The sequence below is a fragment of the Cottoperca gobio genome, chromosome 8 (assembly GCF_900634415.1).
Source record: "Cottoperca gobio chromosome 8, fCotGob3.1, whole genome shotgun sequence".
NCBI lineage: Eukaryota > Metazoa > Chordata > Actinopteri > Perciformes > Bovichtidae > Cottoperca > Cottoperca gobio.
This window is the reverse complement of record NC_041362.1, coordinates 13,555,480-13,575,877: the sequence shown is the minus strand read 5'-3', so window position 1 is coordinate 13,575,877 and position 20,398 is coordinate 13,555,480. Positions and strand designations below refer to the sequence as shown.

Below are 20,398 nucleotides of genomic sequence, written 5' to 3'. Positions count from 1 at the left end.
AAATTAATTGGAAATCCTATGAAATTATTTATCAAAACGATGATATGCATGGCTCATTTATCTTCCCACATACCTCACTGGATGAGGCTCAATAAATAATCTTCCTGGGACGTTAGGGACGACTGCCTGTAGTCGTGCGCAGTCTAGCTTTGTGTCTTAAAGCGATTAAATAGTGCATTGATATTACAGAAGAACGGTAATTATGTATGCAAGTTATATAACATTGGTGTTTAAGTAATACTGCATTTGACACAGCAGTTTCCTGGTTAGAAAATGTTGGAAGTAAAGATCAAATAAGTAGAGCAAGGCCTAAGCTATTATACATACGGTATGCTTTTTATTCTTGTCATTGACAAGCAGCCACATATCACTGTGCTGAATCAAGGCTGCAGGCAGCTCCAGCATGCCATTGTGTGACAGCGTGATACCCCATTGTCCTTCGTATGTAAAGGTTAGGTTTAGTAAATCCACCTGCTCGATGTCCTCCGTCTTTAATTGCTTAAGCTCTCACAGATCCAGGACATTAATTCATCATAACCTTGTGCAACCTGCCCGGAGCACACAGCGGGGCAGCGTAGGTACAAGCCCTCATTGAGCATCAACACATTAGGCACACGTATGTACAACTTTTCACCTCTGACCTCCTTTTCCATGGATACAGGCTTCAGCTAAAGGTAACCCTATCCGCAGACAAACAGCCAGCCTTGGTGCTACTCCCTCTCCCCTCTGTGTTAAGTCTGAACCCTCTCGCTCTCGCTGTGTCCCGGACAGCTGTTGCGCCTGTTTACAGCCTTTACCTCTTTGCCGGCAGCGTTCCTCATGCTTGGTCAATGTCAGCAGTAGCGTCTCTAAATGGGGCAGAAGCTTCCCCCGCTCTCTCTCTTGTCTACTGGATGGCTTACAAATAACTCTTCTAAAAGATTTGAACCTTCTCATTAGACTATTTATTCAAAGCTGTACTGGAAGCCTTTTAATTATGGGTTTCACGGGTCACTGGAAAATATTAGACTGTAATGTGTTTATGAGGAGTTATGTATAGTCGAGAAGTGCATGGGTACTTTCTTATGCCAATATTTAGACATGGCCTGAGCAGTTCTATTTCTCTTGGAACAAAAAACACATTTACACTCCCAGTGGGCAGCACTCAACCAGTCTGCACCTGTTATTGTTTTAATGATTTTAAACTACGTTTATACCAACGCTTCATATGACCTGAAACACAGATGAATTGAACAGAGGTAAAGGTTTTATTTGATTTCATGTACATTCGTCTGGAGATTAGAATACACACAATCACTTCTAGCTGCTGACTTTAAACTCTAATGGGGTTTTAGCACTCAAACTAAATCTAAATCTGGGGGGAAGAAAGGCCAGAAAGGTTTGAACATGAATGTTATTTGAATAGCCTGGTTTAGATAAATACATATTCATTTAGTTTGTGATTTGATTGTTTGTTTTTCTGTTTAGATTAGCTTTTGCATCACAGCAGTTATTCTTTCTGGGGTTCACACAGTTTACATGGTGATAATACGAAAAATACACATTGACACTGCCCATGAAACCCTCACACGCCAAGACATTCTTATTAACTAAGTTTCTTCTTTAGTAATGCTCTTTTAGCTTCTTCTTTTTTAGACCCATATATAATATTTTGTTGTGAAATATGAGTGAATTCCATCCCTGCATTGCTTTATATATTATTGCATGTTGACTGATGTGGTTTTGGATTTTGGTCAAATTAAACAGCGTCCGACAGCGTGCCTTGTTAAGTAAACTAATGGTAATGAATATGGACCAAGTCCCGTGGAAACTATGCGCTCATGACTCGAGGGTGCAGCAACTTAAGAGTCCAGAGGCATGGGAACCATGAGGGCCATGCCGTGTATTTTAGGACCAGATGGCAGTTGGGCTCATTTTCAACAGCAAAAAGCTCAATTTGATTTGGTTGGCTCATCTATGTGCTCGCTTGGCTCTGCGTGGGGGCTCACCCTTTAGTGAATTCACCTCACGGCACTTGATCTCGTCGTCCACACGCACGCGAGGATCCAGCTGCTGTTCATTTAAATGACAAAGCAAATATTAGGGAAATAACTTCTTTGCTTTTCTCAAATACGCTAACTTAGAGTGGCTGTTAACAATCCCTGGTGTCCATTGTTATTTGTTTTCCACCAAGACCACATTAAAAAGAAATGCTTCTTTTATACAAAGCTCTTTTGGTGTCACTTTAAAATCAACTGCAGGGGTAAAACTTCTGTAGCCATTTGTGCTCAAACATTACATAATGCATATCCTTAATATGTTAATATTTCTGTTGTATGGAAGTTAAGCTACAGTATGTACCTGGGTGTAACGTCAGTGCTATGAACCTGTACCTGTAGGTTAGCATCTGTAGGTTAGCATCACCCTGGTTCCCTCAACAAAAAGCCTTTGGATTATTGCAGAAAACAAACGTTTAGGATACGAACACGTTTATTATTCAGCAAAATAATCTTCACAAATGAGCACCACTTTTACGATTTTTGAACCATAAATGCAATTGGCAGGAGTAAAAAGCTAACGTTAAGCTATAAACGAGCTAGCACGGTGGCATGACTTCACGTCACCATCACTAAGCTCAAGGCGGACTCATCGTCGGCGCGATGACGTTTCATAGTCTCATTTAGCCACTTGTTCGCAACCTCCTTTTTTAAGACACACAAAACCTTAAAAATTCAGGAGTGGGGTATTTACTGCAGTATTTTATGTCATAGAACAAAGCATTTACATTCATTAATCTTGTGTTAACCACAGACCTTATTTCAGGCCTCTAAACCCATTCAAAAAACCCATTGACTTCGAGAGGAGGCAGTCAGAACTGCAAAAACGCGGACTCACTTCCAGGTTTTAGAACTCATTTCTGTAGCACTCTATTAGTTATAAACACAATAGGAAAGTCCATTAAGCCTGTGATGCACTTCCAGCTGCATCTAATACTGTACTTATATTATTGATTTCCATGTCTTCCATGAGGGGTGGGAAGTTAGCAGTAGATACAATACAAGATATTATATTAAAGATCTACTATTACACATTTGATAACTAGATGTCAAGCAAATAACTATTCTAGTTTTTAAATGTTGAAACTGAATCCCAGGGTTTAAACTTTGAGTTCCCAAAATGGAACTATCTCCGCAGCTGCAGGTCACTCTTTCTCGACAGACTCGCTCTGGATTTAGATTCCAACTCTTTTTTCTTAGCCCACTGCTCGTGCCGTAATCAGATATTTTTAAGCCTGAGTGAGTATCTCCCTCTGGGCCTGTGGGGATCCACACAGAAACTAATCCTTACTCTGTTTACCATCGAGTGATCCAGGTGTGTTCATACACTGCCTGTTAAGAAGCGTACCACTGCTCCTGTTGTCACCCGTGGGGCACCCATGTGTGGTTTCTGAGAAAAGAGGGCAGGTGGTGTATTTGTAAAATTATACTTGCAGCAACTTGGCAGAAGGTTTGTGCTTTCCAGACACCCTGTGCCTTACATTTAAGAGTCCTAACAAAGTTGTGAAGTTAAAGTTTGTTTATGCATACAAATGGATTATTCAAACTTATGACTTGTGTTACACTGACCTTTTTAGTCAACAATGCTTATGAGCATTGCAGCCTGCATTCATAAAATGCTATACACCGACAGGATGCTTCACAGCTCTTATTTTTAGGCAATGGAGTCACCAACCTGGTCTCCTACCTGCATCACGTGAGTCAGTTGGGTGTTGAGGAATGCATAGCTGGCTTTTTTGTAACATGTATTGTCCAAAGATAAGTCTCTGTGACAGATTGATATTAAAACTGGCTTCAGCCTCATGTGTCCTGAACTGTTTGTTCCCGAATACCTGGCAGTATGGGGCCGAGATACAAAGTAAAGTAAAGTGATGCAAATGAATCACTGTTGTTGATAATAAGGGAGAAATGAGTGCACAGTGGTCTTTGACCCAAAAGCACTTTCTGTGAACGATAGTGATTCATTTGGTATCGATTCCTTTAAATGAAATATGGATAATAAAATGATAAAAATACAAAACATGGGTGGCTGCATCTCTTACAAACATTCTTTTCAGTACTTTCAAAAATGTTTGTGCCAGAAAAAGCCCGGACATATTTAGCTGACCTGTGTCACATGACTATGGTAACTTATGACATCAGAACCGACCGCACAGCCGCGTGCAGTCGCACACGTCTGCATCAAACATGTGAGAGAATGGTGTAACGTAGTGTGGTGTAGCGTGGTGCTACTTTTCATCTGTATTAAGTGCCACACAGCAGCAACACGATTAAGGAGGCTTATTATTTAATCAAAGTATTTCTGTAAAATACTGTATCATTTTTTACACTTATTAGAACAAACGTTTTTATTTAATTGTACTCATATTTGCTTTTGTAATAAATGTGTTATTAATGGCTGGTATGTGATTTGCATTTTAGGTGTAATGATTTTTTAAATTATTTTTGAAAAATCACACACCCATTTAAGAAATAATGGTTATTGTTGTCGATTAAATTGTAACAACATGTATCGGTATCATATCAGATTTTGTAAGGGTATTGCCCGTCACTAGGGATTGAATGTGATATATTGATGTCCATATGGAAAAATATCAAAAAGCTAGTGCGATGCCACAAAATTAAGGTAATATCAGAGCAAAAATCTCAGATAACGATAGTGATACTCTTTATTATGAATAGTGGCCAAAGGGCGAGCCGTGTTTCATCATTTATGAGGTGAATGCATCATTGATAGGCTTCTGGTGAGTATGCATGTGAACCCTGTTAGTAGCAGCAGCTCCATCAGCACAGAGACACACAGACAGACAATCTGAGATGGTTTAAAGATGAATGTTATTAAAGTTACATCTCAAAGATCTACGTTTTTTTTAGAAAAAACGTAGATCTTTGAGATGTAACTTTGAGATGATTCTGTCTTTCACAGAATCTCTGGCAATAAGCGTTATTTTCAGGTATGTTTTTAGATCCCGCTTTTTCATTAGTGGGCTAAAGGTTCAATCAACAATGTGTTACCTCATCCGGTGATAGATAGACACTTATTTAAATCAATATCTTTAAGATTACTACTGTAATGCTCATGTTAGAGCAGAGAAGGCCCACCACATTACTGACTACCAACAGGTTATTATGCATTCATTTTTCTTGAAACATCTATTGTGAACATTTGTTGTTTCTACATTTTTAATTATTCATTTTAGTCATTAGATTTATATTTCTAAAATAGAGGGCAAAACATGTTCATGATCAGAGAAAGAAATCCTATGATGGACATCCTGTTAGGCAAGTTAAACAAGCAAATGATATTCAATAAATTAAACGTTTTGCAGAGACAAGCTATTCATATTATATTGTATATATGTGTGCATATAAAGCAGCAGCAGAGAAGCAACGAGTGTGGCACCGAGAAAAGAATTCATGTCCCCAAGACGTGATCTCCTTTCTTTATTGTTTTGTTTTGGACTAAAGACACTACAAAACTTAGTGGATCCCTATCGGAAGCACACGGGGCTGCAGCTATCATTGAGGACACTGAGGTCATGTCCTCTGTATTTTTCCCCCTACTTTTCAGTGAATGTGGGGTTTTTAAGAGCCTCTGGGGAGTTTACTTTCTGCCATTAAAAATTTAAACTTGGTGGATATTTAATGAGCTGATTCCTGCACTTTTTGGTCTCAATATACTTAAATCTGAATTATTTTTAGAGAGAATTTTAGTCCTCGCAACAACTTTATTCTATATTCATGTTAGGGGAAAAACAATTAGAGACAATATAAATGAACAGGTACCTGGGTAAATCTAATATAAGTGATTAAAATATGAGAAACATACATGTTATTGTTGGTATTTGTTCAAAACCTTTAGCCAGACACGCTACAGCCCTGAACAGCCAATAGATTACTGAGAAGGGTGGGAGTGTTGCCTCCCTGAGCCTCTGATCCCAAAGACATGGTCGTGTTAAAGCATTTAATAAAGTATATATCCTAGATATTGTTTATGGTTTATTTAAGGATCCCCATTAGAAGCACATGGGTGGGCCTCTTTAGTCTACCTGGGGTCCAGAACATAGAAATACAATACAGACGTACAATAACAACTTCAGATATGAAAAAGATGGGCACGCTAGACAGAAATTGAGGATATTAAACCAATATAAAGAACACTATACATAGGCTACATTTAGCGGTATGTGATTAACCTGTTATTGGGTCAGTTATAACTTTGTAATTTTGGTGTTGATAGTAGATATGATTTCTTTGGGCAGAGATACAGCTATACAGACTCGTGACCGTATTGACAAACTAAAAGGTCACATTGAAGGAGCTGGTGACACCACGCAGACGTGTCACTTTATCGTTTTCCTGTCAAAGATTGTTGTTGCTAATATCGTCTTTGGCCATGTTCCATACACTCGAATGTTTTCAACTCTGACTTCTTGGTAATTTGACAGATCATAACATACGGGGCAGCCTGGGACTATGTATAGCAAGAAGCTGTAACCCGTGAGACCTCGTTCTAGCATTTATCCAGGAGCAGAGCCTTAACAGTGGGCTGTAACCACATGCTGAGGTTCTCATTTCTTCTGGTGAGGAAGTGTGGGTGGAGAAGCGTGAAGGGAGTATCACCAGTGCTCAGGGACACCCCTGCATCCCCTCAATACCATATAAGAGACTTTGAAACCTGATAGCCGCTTCTAAAAGTCTCTTCCCCGAGCTGTGAACATTCAAATACTCTCACTTCAATTTGTCTAGACATTAACTGTAAGCCTCTGTCCCCTGTTCCCCCTATTTAGAGACCAGTAGTGCAGGGAGGTAATGAATAATAATTTGTGTTGGCATTTAGAGCTAGGGTCAAATCTTACCATAGCAGAAATGTATTGATCATTTCCTGCTGGGATAATCTGAGCCACGTGGAAATATGTTACAAAACGGTCCTAAAGAGTGTATGATATTGTGAATAACTTGTGTTCTCAACATTGAAACAAAGCACAATTGCTGTTTGACAGCCTTGTTATGAATGGGAAGTAAGTATATGAATAAAATGTATCCTGAAAACTAAAGTATGTATAATATGCAGCGGAGCATTAGAATAGCTGCAAATACAAACAGGAGAGATCAAGTTCTGGAGCGTGGTCACATTTTAAGTGGTTGGAGTTATGGTGAGAAACCAAAACCTGAGATTGGCAGCTACACTATTTACTCTGTTACATTGGCAGCATCTGTGAAATGCCCAAGACTTCTTCCAAAGGCTTTGTGAACCAGTTATAACTAGCTCTGCCCATCAGTGAAGTCCTGTCTGGGGACAGCTGCGGTGCCACCAGCACAACGTTACAGCACCCTTCACACGTACTGCATGGCACTCAAAAACCTACATTTTGAATATTACAATTACAAAATGTAACGAAAAAAGAAGCTCAAAAGCATTTCTGTTTATCAGAAATGCAACATTTTTGCATTAAGTGCATCAATCCTTCTTAGGAAGGCAAACGTTCAGTGTTGTAAATAGCTTCATTTCTGACAATCATGTGACTTTTCAGTGGCATTTGAAGGGAGAGGATACGTTTATGGGCCTCAGTTGGTCATGACTACACTCCCACATATGACCTCCTCAGTGGGTGAATTTTATTGGTGTATCTGGTTATGATGCAAAGGGAAAGCATGAAGTGTCACATGATGGCCCTATAGGTCAATAGGGGATTCAAGAAGGAACATTTAGAAATATTACTTAAAGATCTCCACTTTATTCTCAAAGTATGTGTATGTGTGTGTGTGTGTGTGTGTGTGTGTGTGTGTGTGTGTGTGTGTGTGCGTGTGCGTGTGCGTGTGCGTGTGTGTGTGTGTGTGTGTGTGTTTTCTAATCAACCCTGAATGTCTCTGGTATAACTTGGGTTATATTGCACCTTCAGGTATGACGGGAGCAGACAAATCAACAACACATGACAAAATGAAATCATGTGCTGTTTCTGTTTGCTGTTGTTTATGTCCTGTAATACATCCCTCTCATTAATAGAACCAAACAATGTGATTCACAGAAAATTCTAAAAACCCAAAATAATGAAGACTACTGCATTTGAGGTATAGTCTCCCTCTTATGTTTATATATGGCTCCCATGTTATTCATATTTGTTTAAATGTTTATGTGGGAAGATCTCAAGCGAGGCCCAAAGGGAACATTTTGGTTGTCAACATTTTTTATGAGGGGTGGGTGCAGTGTCAGAGGGAGGAGCCGGACAAGGGCCACTCATTTCTAAGCTGAAGTCACTGGATATTAGACCCTAAAATAGCCCTACAGAGGGTATATAGCGGTCCTCTCCCACCTTCCCCATCAGACAACGGTTCTGTGCAACAGCAAACACACTGTGTGAAAAAGCCTTTCAAATTCAGATGGGAGAAATTCACAGCAGGCAAGAAAAAGAGGACCTTACAAGCTGAAAAGAAGGAGATTGGATCATAGTGAAGCACAGGATTTGAGAATCTTGTATTCTGCACTGACAGCAGGAGATACTCCAGCTGGGAACTAAAGGGATCAGAAACAAGCGAGGAGAGGACAAAAAGGACCCAGAGCAAAGGATTTTATTAGATTGGTGCGTTTTCTTTGGATTTCTCACTTCCCTCCTCCTGGGCCGACAGCATAGGGGGAGGCAGAGCCGCAACCACCGCAGAGATGAAGTACAATAACTATGTACCAACGTACACACGCACTTCACAGTACACACCAACATACACACCTACCTACTACACTCCCACACATTACACACCAACTACACCAAACTACACGTCCTCATACACGTCCACAACGAAGTACACCCCGACGCAGTACAGCACGACACATTACACCCCGTCACGATACACGTCCACCTACAAGGCGGCATCAACTTACATCCCCTCATACAGCAAAGGGTCACGGTACAGTTCAACACAACGCACACAAGCACAGGAAAACCCTGCCCCAGTAATACCTGTTGCACCTGCAAAGAGAACTGTGCACTTCTCCAATGACATCATCTTCCAGGATATTGTTAGGCGAGGTGATTTGGAGCAAATTGGTCGTTTCATGAGAGCGAGGAAGGTTCGCGTGGATACGATCTTCCACTCCGGTAAGTCTCCACAGCTTTTACTTTTTTTGGAATTTGGAAATTTGATTTGACATTAGAATTAATGCCAGCCAATGTGCATCGACGCTTCAAAAATGTTTGAACGTCAATCAACGACTTGAACTGCTGCAGAGGACTGACGTAGTCTTGTGTGCAGGTATGGCAGCACTACACGAAGCCGTGCTAACAGGAAACCTGGAGGTGGTGAAGCTGCTGGTGAAATACAGCGCTGATGTTCATCAGAGAGACGAAGATGGCTGGACGCCACTTCACATGGCCTGCAGTGACGGCTACCCGGAAATTGCCAGGTGACCCTTTAACCGTTTAGTCTTTTTTTTAGCACACAGGATGGTACAAAATAAAACATGAAAGACATCATCATCTCTTGCTGATTTCTCATTAGTAGGGATGGCTCAGGATATTTGAATTTTTGAATAGTCATAAAAAACTAAAAGAGTTAAGTAGTTTATTTGACTGTTGAATAGTAGTTTTGCTTGAAATGCCTCTCCCTACTCAAAAGATAAATTAAAACTCATGTCTTTAATTTTAATATTGGACTGATAGTCATTTGAAACCACAGTGAAATTTTGCATATTTTTTTAAGAAATATGCATGCTTCTAATATCCCCCAAAGAGTAAGAAGAGGTCACCTTATCACAATTATCTTAGTGAGACAAATTTTTTCTGAATATGAAGCTGTTAGTTTTACTCTGGACATTGTCAATAAATAAATACACACACATGGCATAATTCGGCAGAATACAAAAAACCTGATATTTGAGCAAACCCAGGGATTAAAAAAGAGGAAAATCATTGGAACGGAAATAATTGAAAATGTCAAAATAAAAAGAGGATGTTCTGTGTTGAATTATATCCATAAGAAGAAATGATGTAAATGATACTCAATACATACAACTTCACTAATACCACTGAATATTGACAGTCAAGACAGTGAAATAATGATTTAAAGAAAATCATAACCACTGAAGGGGATCAGTTGCATTAATAATAAACTATTCCAAGTTTATATATATAAATAAATATATATATATATATATATTTATATATGAGGACTTCTGTCTAACAACGCTCTGTGTCATTCTCTTCTCAGTTATCTGCTGTCGACGGGAGCCAGCACAGAAGCAGAGAACGAAAGCGGAGAGAAGCCTGCGGACCTCATCGACCCAGACTGCAAAGAGCTGGTCAAACTGTTCGAGACGGGCTGTGTGTGATTGGGCACTAAATCACGGACCCAAGAAAGAGCAGCAACAGAGAAGACTGAAAACAAATTCAACAGTATTAAACAGTGCAATACCAAACAAACATGTAACAGGGTGGAAGAACATAGCCAGAATCACTGATCCTGTAAAGCAAGATAGTGGTCCTGTTTGTTATTTTCAAAAGTTATTTTTTTAAATTGCAGCTTAAATCAATATTCAATTAGGCTGCATTTATATTTCTGGTGGTTATTTTTATTTTTACTTTACTTTTTTGTGCATTTGTGTATTTGTCATACTGCCATTGCAGCAAATGTTAATCTGCTGTGTAAGTGTTAAGCACTAGTTAGTTGCTCTCTGCACTGTACGTTTCCAAACTATGATTATACTGCGTATTGAAATTTACAACACAGAGTTTGGGCCGACATGTTTGTGTTTTAAAGACAGAGTTATGAATCCTCACTGCTGGGCAGAGAGAGGATCAGCCAAATTAATAATTGATATTTCATTGATGGTCATAAATAAATAAATAACAAACATCAAGTTTATGCTGTATCAGCACTTTAACTGCTGCAGTATTTTACACTGATGTATTGCTGTTGTTTTCTGTATAGGAAATATGAATGTCAGCAATGAAAGTCTTATAATTTTCTCCTCGATAATTATTTTTGTACATTTTCTTAAATAAAGAAAACTTTTATAAATATGACTGTTGTGTAGTCTGTATAAGGAAAATTAAAGTGTATTACAAGAACGAGAGAGAACACATCTGCATTTTCTCCACCATGTCACTGGGCTGTAGCTTTTCCGCCATCCTCTTTGTTTGTAAAACATCCTTACTCTACCCCACAAAAAGCAACAAGAACATCCTTCATATGAAAAAACATCAGAAATTAACTTCAAAAACCCTGTCCTAGTATCTTCCCTTTCTTCACAATCTATTGGTCCTGAAGCATTTCACAAACCAAAAGCATTACAAGTGTTCACAATTAAAACTCTTAATAAATTACTTTAGTCCAGTTTTCCTGACAATGCTTTATTAAAATTGTTAATGATAACAAAAAAACATAATCTGATATTCATGGCATCCTGACATGAATGTAGTGGTACAGTGTCAACAATAAATAAATAAAAAACCTGTAACGTTGTATTTTCTTTAGTTTTTTATGAAAATGATAAGAAAGTGGAGTGGAAAATGGAAAAGAAGACATTGGAAAAATAACTAGTGTCCACATAATTTTTTGGAAGAAATATCTTAACCCAACTCAATAGATAGGGACTGTACTATATAATTACTATTGTTACTATTACTATTATTATTACTATTATTATTATTATTATTATTATTATTATTATTATTATTATTATTATTATTATTATTATTATTATTATTATTATTGGCTGTAATATTATATTGTAGTTGCGAGAGCCCTTTCACTTCCGTGTTCCTTGGTCTTTTCCCGGAAATGATTGGTTGGCATTGGCAACGTTTTAGCCAGGTCTAACGGCGTACACAGTCTGTGAATAAAGAAACCGAAAGGAAGGGTTATAAAAAAGGTTTGTATAATATCTTAACAGTGTGTCCTTTACTATACATCTTGACTATTTGTATAGCAGCGCTAAGTGACTTTCTTATAAATATTTGGGACCCGTTATCGCCACCAAAATATTAGCCGATCGAAGCTAACGTTACGACAAGACAATTTAAATCTTTCAGCTAGCTAGCTAGCTAGCTGGCTAAAGTTAGCTGAAATTATTGTGTCAGCAAATTTATAGTTAGCTGTCCAGGCCACAGCTATAGTGGGATACGAATCCCAATTAGCAGAAACGATTTTATACAGAAAAAAATAGTCTTGTTCATGAGAATTTGACCAGTGGTTAATGTGTTGGGTTTGGCTCTGTATCCTGCTGCTAACACCACTAAAGTGAAAACGTAAACAAAAGCCGCTTGGCATGCTAACGTTAAAATGTGTTAATATTTTCCAGACACACAGCGTACCATACCTATATAGAAATTAGTTAACGTTAGAAACTATTAGTTAACAACACTCGTATTGTTACTAATGTTACTTGATTTATCAGAACTCTTCGGATGATATTGTTTATTATTTAGTAAGTGACTAGTAAGTAGCTAGCACATTTATCTCTGTGCTAACCAGCAGTGTCACTAGTTGTTTCTAGTTAGTTTAGATGTAAACGAAAGCCTTTAATTGTTTAAATAGATTGATTTTTTTCTCGTACAGGATATAAATCCTCCACACCAGACTATCCAACTACACAAACAAACAACACAGTAATACACAATATACTTTCACAAATAATCACACAAGTCAGCTGTAAAATGATAAAATATATGTTGACTAGAATTAACTGATGGAGGCTGCACTACATCCTTTGGAGTTTTGTCTCACGCTTTTACAGCACACATTTTCTTTTCAGAAAAACCCTTAAGTGGGAATAATTTTAAGGAGTTCCCACTTTAATCGTATCTATTATGTAATATATATTATGTAAACAAGTTTATAGACCTCAATCATGTCACCTCTATGTTCTCCTGTATAGTAGAGTAGATAATTGTAATTGTCTTAATCTCTCCTCATTTATAAACTGTCATAGCTCATGTAGAGATGTTACTCTTGCCACTGTTTGTTTTTTTGTTAGAATTCAGCAGAGGACTTGTGAACATTTTTATTCTTCAAATCCACTCGTCATAGAGGAGTGAGGAGCGAGTACAGACTGCAAACAGAATGACCAGGTCTGTAACAATGCACAGGTACAAATAGACCAGTATCAATAGTGTTTATTAAAATATAATCAAATGTAAATTTAGGTATGTGCAGGTTTGAGCTGAAGTTTAATTTACAGTAAACATAAATGAAAGACTTTTATGCTGCTAATTTGACTTTTTTTTGTTTTGTTTTTGAAGCTCATCTGCTCCCAGGATGGTGAATAGTTACAAGCGGACTTCAAGCCCCCGATCCCCTACTAACACTGGGGAGCTTTTCACCCCAGCACATGAGGAAAATGTGCGCTTTATACATGAAAGTAAGTGCACATTCTAACATTGATGTGTCTTTCAAAAATAATCTTAGCATTTTCTTTGACTGATCTGAATAATAAACCTCTCGGAACTATTTAAACTATGTTGTCAGAGTCCAGTTTATTTCCTGTAGCTATTGACATTAGAAAAAACAGGAACAGGAAAATAAACTTTGACCTATTTAGATCGGTTATGTTTGAATCTCTGAAACTCCTTTCTCCTTTCTACAAATGCTTTCTCACTTGATTTACGTTAGTGATTATTGATGGGGCTACTGCGGGTCTCTCACCTTTTAGTGTTGCATAACTACAAGAGTAGTAAATTGATATGAAACGGATTTCATCAGTTGAAGCTCAGCAGTAATCCAATCACGACGTAAAAAAGAGCTTTATGCAGACTCATTAAAAACATCTGACCTTGGTGTGTTTCTGGATTCCTTATATTGTGCAGGTCAGAACTCTTCATTCTGATCACTTAATGTGCAGCATGTAAATACAATCCTTATCATTTTGTTTATCGCACATGCAAACACTTACATGGAGATTGCCAGTTATACTGGCACGTGTAACTTCAGCTCATATCGCTTTAATCTATAAGTACACTGTTAGCTTTTTTCAAAACAGCTGATATAACAGGAAAGCAGATTATGTGTCCAATCAAATGTGAGGACGAAATGTGTTATAGATGGCAACGGCATTACAACATGTTCACCTGTCCATCAGTTTTCTCACTCCACAATGCAAGAGGCCAAACTAAACAGTCTCTCATCCTTACCAATGACACTCATTGATCAAGGTATTTTCATTGTTTGTGAAGCAGGGGGAACCACCTCTTTTATTGTGTGGGGTTTTTTTTAGGGTTACTAACCAAATTTCATTACTATTCTGATTGTGTCATTCCAATGAGATTTGGTGAGTAACACCAACATCTAATTGTGTGTATCCTTGAGGTCTAACAGACGTGTCAAATGCATTCCCTTCCACAAAATACATTTGTATCTTAGCGTGTTACCGCCATCTGTTGATAAGTGAAATAATGTGAAATCATTAGCTTGAATATGTACACAGTGTATACGTGTGACACGTATGCTTGCATATGAGTCCTCATGCACAAGCACAAGATTTAAAAAACGGGGACCCACTCATAGGAAAACACTACATAGTCATAGTCATACACTAATGGTCAAAAACTCCACAGGGAACATTTAAGTCCTGAGAACAGTAAAGTCAGTGAGGTAGCTCTAAGTCCTTGGACAGTAACAGAGTAGTGCTAATGACCACAGACCACTCCTCAGTTTGCCTTTCAATGTTCACTTGAACCATCATCATTAATCAGCAGAAATAGTGCTAAAGTTTCTGAATCAGACAATTAAATGTGCCCACTGAGTACAAGTACTGCCATTGAAGCAATTTTGCATTTTGAAGTTTGCAAGTTACAAAACGTACAACATACTTTAAGATTTGAGATTTGGAGGGATGAAACCCTCTTTTTAATGGTCACACATACAGAGCACACAGCACACACAGTGAAATGTGTTCTCTGCTTTTAACCCATCCTAGTACCAGGAGTCTAGTACTAGGAGCAGTGGGCAGCTCATAGGACAGCCTGTGTCCAATGCTGTGAGATTGGGCACTTCTCACACTTCTACACACGTCCCACTTTCATTAAGTCGAAGCATCTTATTAACCTTCAGACATGTCATTACTAACAAGTCTGCCGGTTAGGATAAGAGTTCCGCAATGTAACAAAATCATTGTTGTCTTTACTTTTTCACAGCCTGGCAGTGTGTGCTCCGAGACATCAGATCAACACAAAATAGTGAACGTAATGACCGTGGACCACAGGAGTATGTGGAAAAGAACCCAAATCCTAACCTACATTGTAAGTAACGGTGTAACTAAGTAGTGAAGTGGATTTTATTTTCATTTTCACACTAAAGGATAAAATGAATCAAGCACAGGTCAGTTAACTTGCTTCTCTCTGCTCTTGCAGCTTTCACACCAGTGGACCTGAGCGACCTCAAGAAACGCAACACACAGGACTCCAAGAAGTCCTAGTCTTTCTCATAATGGTCCAGTCGCTTCTTTCCACCCATTATCCTCGAGAACTTTTCCTCCATCAGCCAGAAAGTCAGCCCTGTTGGCCAGTCTAGCACAGAATGCCAATCTCATTTCTCAACTCTGGACCATAGCAGCCCCCGTCTCTTTCTTTACCCTCTACAACTGACTGCGAAGAAAAGAACCCGGATTCCAGGGAGCACAAATTCTCTCGTCTCTTGGTTCATGTTTTTTTCAAGTCACAAAATCTTTACATTCTTTATGTGGATGGGACTGATGCAAACTTTCATCAAAATTTGCTGACATCTGATGCTGAGATACAAACTGTCGACACTCTCCACAGGACACAAGTGACTGCAGTCTTAAATACAAACCTTGTTTTCTTTAATACTGCTACTTATATGACTTTGGAGGAAAATGCGAAAGGGCTGACTTCTTTTTTTTTTTTTTAAATCTTTTTTTTTTTAACGTTTGTTTGATCAGTAAATTGTAGAAGTAATGGAATGGTCACATTGGATATACACTTTATGGGCAAGTTTTGGAAGCCAAATGCAATGTAGAAGGCCAACATTTTTATTATAAATTTTTCTTGCCCTCAAATGGACTTTACTAAGTAGAGACCTCCCCGAGTATGCTGCCCTTGGTTGACCCCCCTCCCCTAAGCCTTGAAACAAAAATGTTGAATAAAAGACTTTTACAGTACTCCTGCTTGTATTGATCCTACATACTGTAAATATTGACCATGTAAAAAGGAAACCTGAATTCAAGATTCAAGATATTTATTGTCATATGCACAGGTAACAGACAGTTATACTGTACAATGAAAAACTTACTTTACTAATCCAACAGCAAACATTTTAATTTAAAATTAACTAAAAGATAAAGAGGTAAAATATATTGCACATAGGTTCACAGTACAGTGTTAGTGCTGTGAAATTTGAAATATTGCACAAATAAGGAGGACAACAACAAAGTGCACCATGCATTGTTTAAGTTGTGTTGTTTTCATAGTTCAATCAGTTGGGGTGGGGGAAGCATATTCACAAGCCTGATGGCCTGTGGGTAGAAACTTGAATCTTACACTGGAGGGAATTTCATGAAAATTGGGAGAAACAATTCTGCTATATCCTGGTAATACTTATTATTTTAACTGCTGACATTGATTATTATCATTATGTATACTCATCAATTATTTTCTTTAATTCTTTAATTAATAATTTAATCCATAACCATATAGAAAATAGTAAACAATTTCTTAGAACCAAAGTAGGCTAGATTTTTAGTTTTAAATCATAGAAGCATTAGAAAAACCAGCAAATATTCACATTTAAAAGGCTGGAACAATACAAATGGTCGCATTTTTGCTTAAAATGTACTTTTACGATTAATTGATGCCAATCAATTAATTAATTGAGTAACAATTTGTTTTTATAAAGCAAAACTTCAACAATACAAACATAATCCAGTCATTCATGATGATTAATGCTAATTAAACACTACATTTTAGAATGAGGTTTGTGTCTTGGTCACGTGTACACGTAATGACGTAATGTTTACGTGCATTACGTACGGAACCAGCCTGTCTATATACAGCCAAACGCTAGGGTATTGTGTATTCTCAGCAGAAAGAGTCTAGCTGTGAAGGGACAAGGAGAGTAACCAATCCAGTCTAGGGTGTATTTTTTATATTTCGTTGACAGTTTAGCATTATTGGGGCAGCATAATGACGGATAAAATGGATATGTCTTTAGACGACATTATCAAACAGAACAGGCAGCAGAGAGGTGGAGGCCGGGGTGGAAGAGGCCGAGGCCGCGGAGGCTCAGGTGGCGGCGGCGGCGGCCGAGGAGGAGCAGGAGGCCCCGGGCGTCTTGGAAGCGGCGGTGGAGGATTTGGAGGCCGAGGCGGCGGATCCGGCCCCACGAGGAACCGACAGAACCTGGGCCGCGCTAGAGGCAGACCAACGCCTTACAACAGGGTATGAGAAAGTTTGAGGAATGGGCAGAAAAAGGAGAAACCTGCGGCAAACCTGAAAATGCCTGGTTAACACCCTTCTATTCTCCACAGGCATGCTAGCTAACCCTCTAGCTAGCTTGCAAATCAAGCGAATAAAATGTTCGCTGTAACCGCCGAGTTCCCATCGAGGGGAGTTCAATGGTTTGCGGTTAAGCATTAATGGAAGTTGTATGCATAGTGTGTCCCTTCTCCCACAACCAATATGTGTTACATCGTTTTTCAAGAAAAGGCCCTTTGGAGAGAGCATTAGCCATCTTGGCTAACTAGCCAAAGTTGGATCGTGAAAGCCTCGGCAGCGCCATTTTGAATCCGGCACCTTTTTTTAAATTAGAGCTAGTCCACGGCCAATATCGGCTTTCCACCCCAAATGTCAAAAATGATTCTAAGAGGAAACTACTTCATGGAGGAAATTCACCCACAAATGATTTTTCCACCACTTGGGAGCATAGTTTTTGTCCTTTTCCCGGTGCAGCGACCAGGCGGCCTTTTGTCCGGGAGTGGCTGTCGGGTTTCACAACAAAACCTGTTTGGTGGCTTTCAACCAGTGTGGCTGTTACTTGTGGATGGATCAGTGGACTTCAACCCCCCCTGATAGTGTTCACATAAGGCAAACCTTCACTCCTTAAGTGTGAATGATTATTTAGACATGCCCAACAAAGCCCCAATCAAAATGGCGTGGTCTCAAAATGGACGCTCAGATAAGCCACGCTCAGATAGAGGGGGTAGCTGGCCCGTATCTAGTTGTTTTTCCTATCAACTCATCTTGTGGACGCTTACCCTTCATGAAAGCCCGTTTCGTGGCTTGGTTGAGAACTTTTGGGCGGTCCTGGAAACACGGTGCAACGCTGGAGGCAACACTGCTTCAGATGGCGACCCCCTGTGTACCCGAGGATCATATCTGGAGAGCATTTGGTGAAGGAGCAGATGGCAAGAGGACTATGGGCAATATTGGTAGCTAGCCGGGGTGGGCAAGTTGTTGGTATAGTGTTTTGTGGTTGGGTTTTGAATATTGCTCAATTTTTAGGTAGTCATTAAGTAAATGTATAAACAACCTCAGCAAATGCCGCTAGACCACATAACTGTTTGTATACATTATATGTATATAGAAGTTGTTTGCTGTGTATGTCTGAACTGGATTCACTTGCTTGTGATGGGGTGGGCAGGGAACATTTTTGGGGAACTGAGCACCCTGACCCTGTTGGAAGTGGAGCCCCTGCTTGCCCCAACACCCAGCCGTGTGGACTCTGTGGTTGACAGAGGCAAGGGGATCCTGAAGTCAGCAGGTGCGTTCTCTTTCATCTGTTGCAGCCCAAACAGCTTCCAGATAAGTGGCAGCACGACATGTTTGACAACGGCTTCAGCAGCTTCAGTGGCCCTGTTGGAGGTGGAGGAGGTGGCGTGGAAACTGGAGGGAAGCTCCTCGTCTCCAATCTCGACTTTGGGGTCTCGGATGCAGACATTCAGGTACTTGGATTTTGTGAGAGGAACAGGTTTGCCATGCTAAACAGTGGGGTAAAGGAATAGCTAATCAGGAAGTGTTTTGTTTTTTCCCCCAGGAACTCTTTGCAGAATTTGGGACTCTCAAAAAGGCTGCAGTTCATTACGACAGATCGGGAAGAAGCCTGGGAACCGCAGATGTCCACTTTGAAAGGAGGGCAGATGCCCTCAAGGCCATGAAACAGTACAACGGCATCCCGCTTGATGGTATGCCTCAAACTCAAATCCTATGTATTATGACTGCACAAATACTTTCACTACATTTTGATGGTTTCTGCACCATTTCCCTCCATAAATTGTGACCTTTTATGATATCTGTCTCTCTAGGACGGCCTATGAACATACAGCTCGTCACGTCACAGATTGACACACAGAGGCGACCTATGCAGGGGTGAGTGTTGCAGTTTATATTTTTTTTTATATAAAGCAACATTACTGTCAAACAATGTGGACAGAGTGTGATGGGCTCTTGTTTTCAGTCTGAACAGAGGTGGTGGAGGAGGCATGAACAGAAATCGTGGTGGTGGATTCAGAGGCGTGCAGAGAGGTCGTGGAGGACGCGGTGCAGGCGGTGGAGGAAGAGGCCGGGGTGGCCGCGGTGGTAGTAGCAAGCAGCAGCTGTCAGCAGAGGAACTTGACGCCCAGTTAGACGCCTACAATGCCAGGGTAGGTTCTGCTGTCAATGCAGTACCTGTCGTCACCTTTAACAAATCGCCTTTTTGCAGTTGTCTAATTTCACTCTTGTTTTGTTTTCTCAGATGGACACCAGCTAAGAAGTGTGGCACCTCTGGATTGTTGTCCCTTCCTGTCTGCACAGAAGGGTGGTTGTTACAAATGTGCAGAATATTTTACACATGGTTTTCTGATGTGATTGAAATTATTGTTCCAACCTCTTCTTTTAAATGCTCCGTGTTTTTTACCAGTGTTTTTTTTTTTTTTTTCTGACTAAAATGGTTTTGACTGTAGGTTCATGTGAATTGGGTTTTCCCAGTTCTTTTCTCTACCCTGTAGTTGATGACACTTGTAATAAAACCTACAGTGCATATTAACCAAATACTGTCTCTGTACTTGTGTCTGCTTGTCCATCCTGTTTATAAAATGCCTATTCTCTATTCAAGTATTGTCACGCTATTTTTTGCTAAACTAAAATGGAGATATATTACTTTGAGTTATCACTATTTTAATACCATGTCTTATAACGGCATGACACTTTCTGTGTTTGTTTGAATCAAGTGATTGCCACTAGTAACCAGGGGCATGAAATCAGTTATTTGAAATAAACATTTGTAGTGTGATCCATTTCTGTAGCTTTTATTTTATTTGCTACAAATGTTATGCGCCGCACACAATGACTCAAGAATTTTGCTGAAACTCCCATGTTCAGCTTTTCCCCAAAAAGCCTATGAAATACTATTGATGCATCTACAAAAAATGTAAACCTCTC

At 39.4% G+C, this 20,398-nt stretch overlaps 3 protein-coding genes across 4 annotated transcripts; all 3 read left to right on the top strand.

Annotated features, from left to right (window-relative positions):
• Positions 1-8,362: 8,362 nt before the first annotated feature.
• On the top strand, positions 8,363-11,047 carry ppp1r27a (protein phosphatase 1, regulatory subunit 27a). The gene is made up of 3 exons (XM_029438073.1): positions 8,363-9,130; positions 9,285-9,435; positions 10,239-11,047. Exons 1-3 carry the CDS (start codon positions 8,698-8,700, stop codon positions 10,357-10,359), a joined length of 705 nt encoding a protein of 234 aa, XP_029293933.1. The 5' UTR covers positions 8,363-8,697; the 3' UTR covers positions 10,360-11,047.
• A 759-nt stretch (positions 11,048-11,806) lies between these two features.
• Positions 11,807-16,143, top strand: mcrip1 (MAPK regulated corepressor interacting protein 1). 2 transcript variants are annotated; one of them, XM_029436714.1, is made up of 5 exons: positions 11,807-11,901; positions 13,006-13,099; positions 13,271-13,389; positions 15,161-15,265; positions 15,377-16,143. In XM_029436714.1, the coding sequence occupies exons 2-5, from the start codon at positions 13,092-13,094 to the stop codon at positions 15,439-15,441; spliced, it is 297 nt and encodes a 98-aa protein (XP_029292574.1). In that variant the 5' UTR covers positions 11,807-11,901; positions 13,006-13,091; the 3' UTR covers positions 15,442-16,143. The 2 variants fall into 2 exon arrangements, with proteins under 2 accessions (XP_029292574.1, XP_029292573.1); XM_029436713.1 differs by having other exon boundaries at positions 13,006-13,117.
• An 895-nt stretch (positions 16,144-17,038) lies between these two features.
• On the top strand, positions 17,039-20,008 carry alyref (Aly/REF export factor). The gene is made up of 6 exons (XM_029438569.1): positions 17,039-17,419; positions 18,766-18,921; positions 19,014-19,161; positions 19,282-19,345; positions 19,434-19,620; positions 19,713-20,008. The coding sequence occupies exons 1-6, from the start codon at positions 17,165-17,167 to the stop codon at positions 19,725-19,727; spliced, it is 825 nt and encodes a 274-aa protein (XP_029294429.1). The 5' UTR covers positions 17,039-17,164; the 3' UTR covers positions 19,728-20,008.
• The last annotated feature ends 390 nt before the right edge of the window (positions 20,009-20,398 follow it).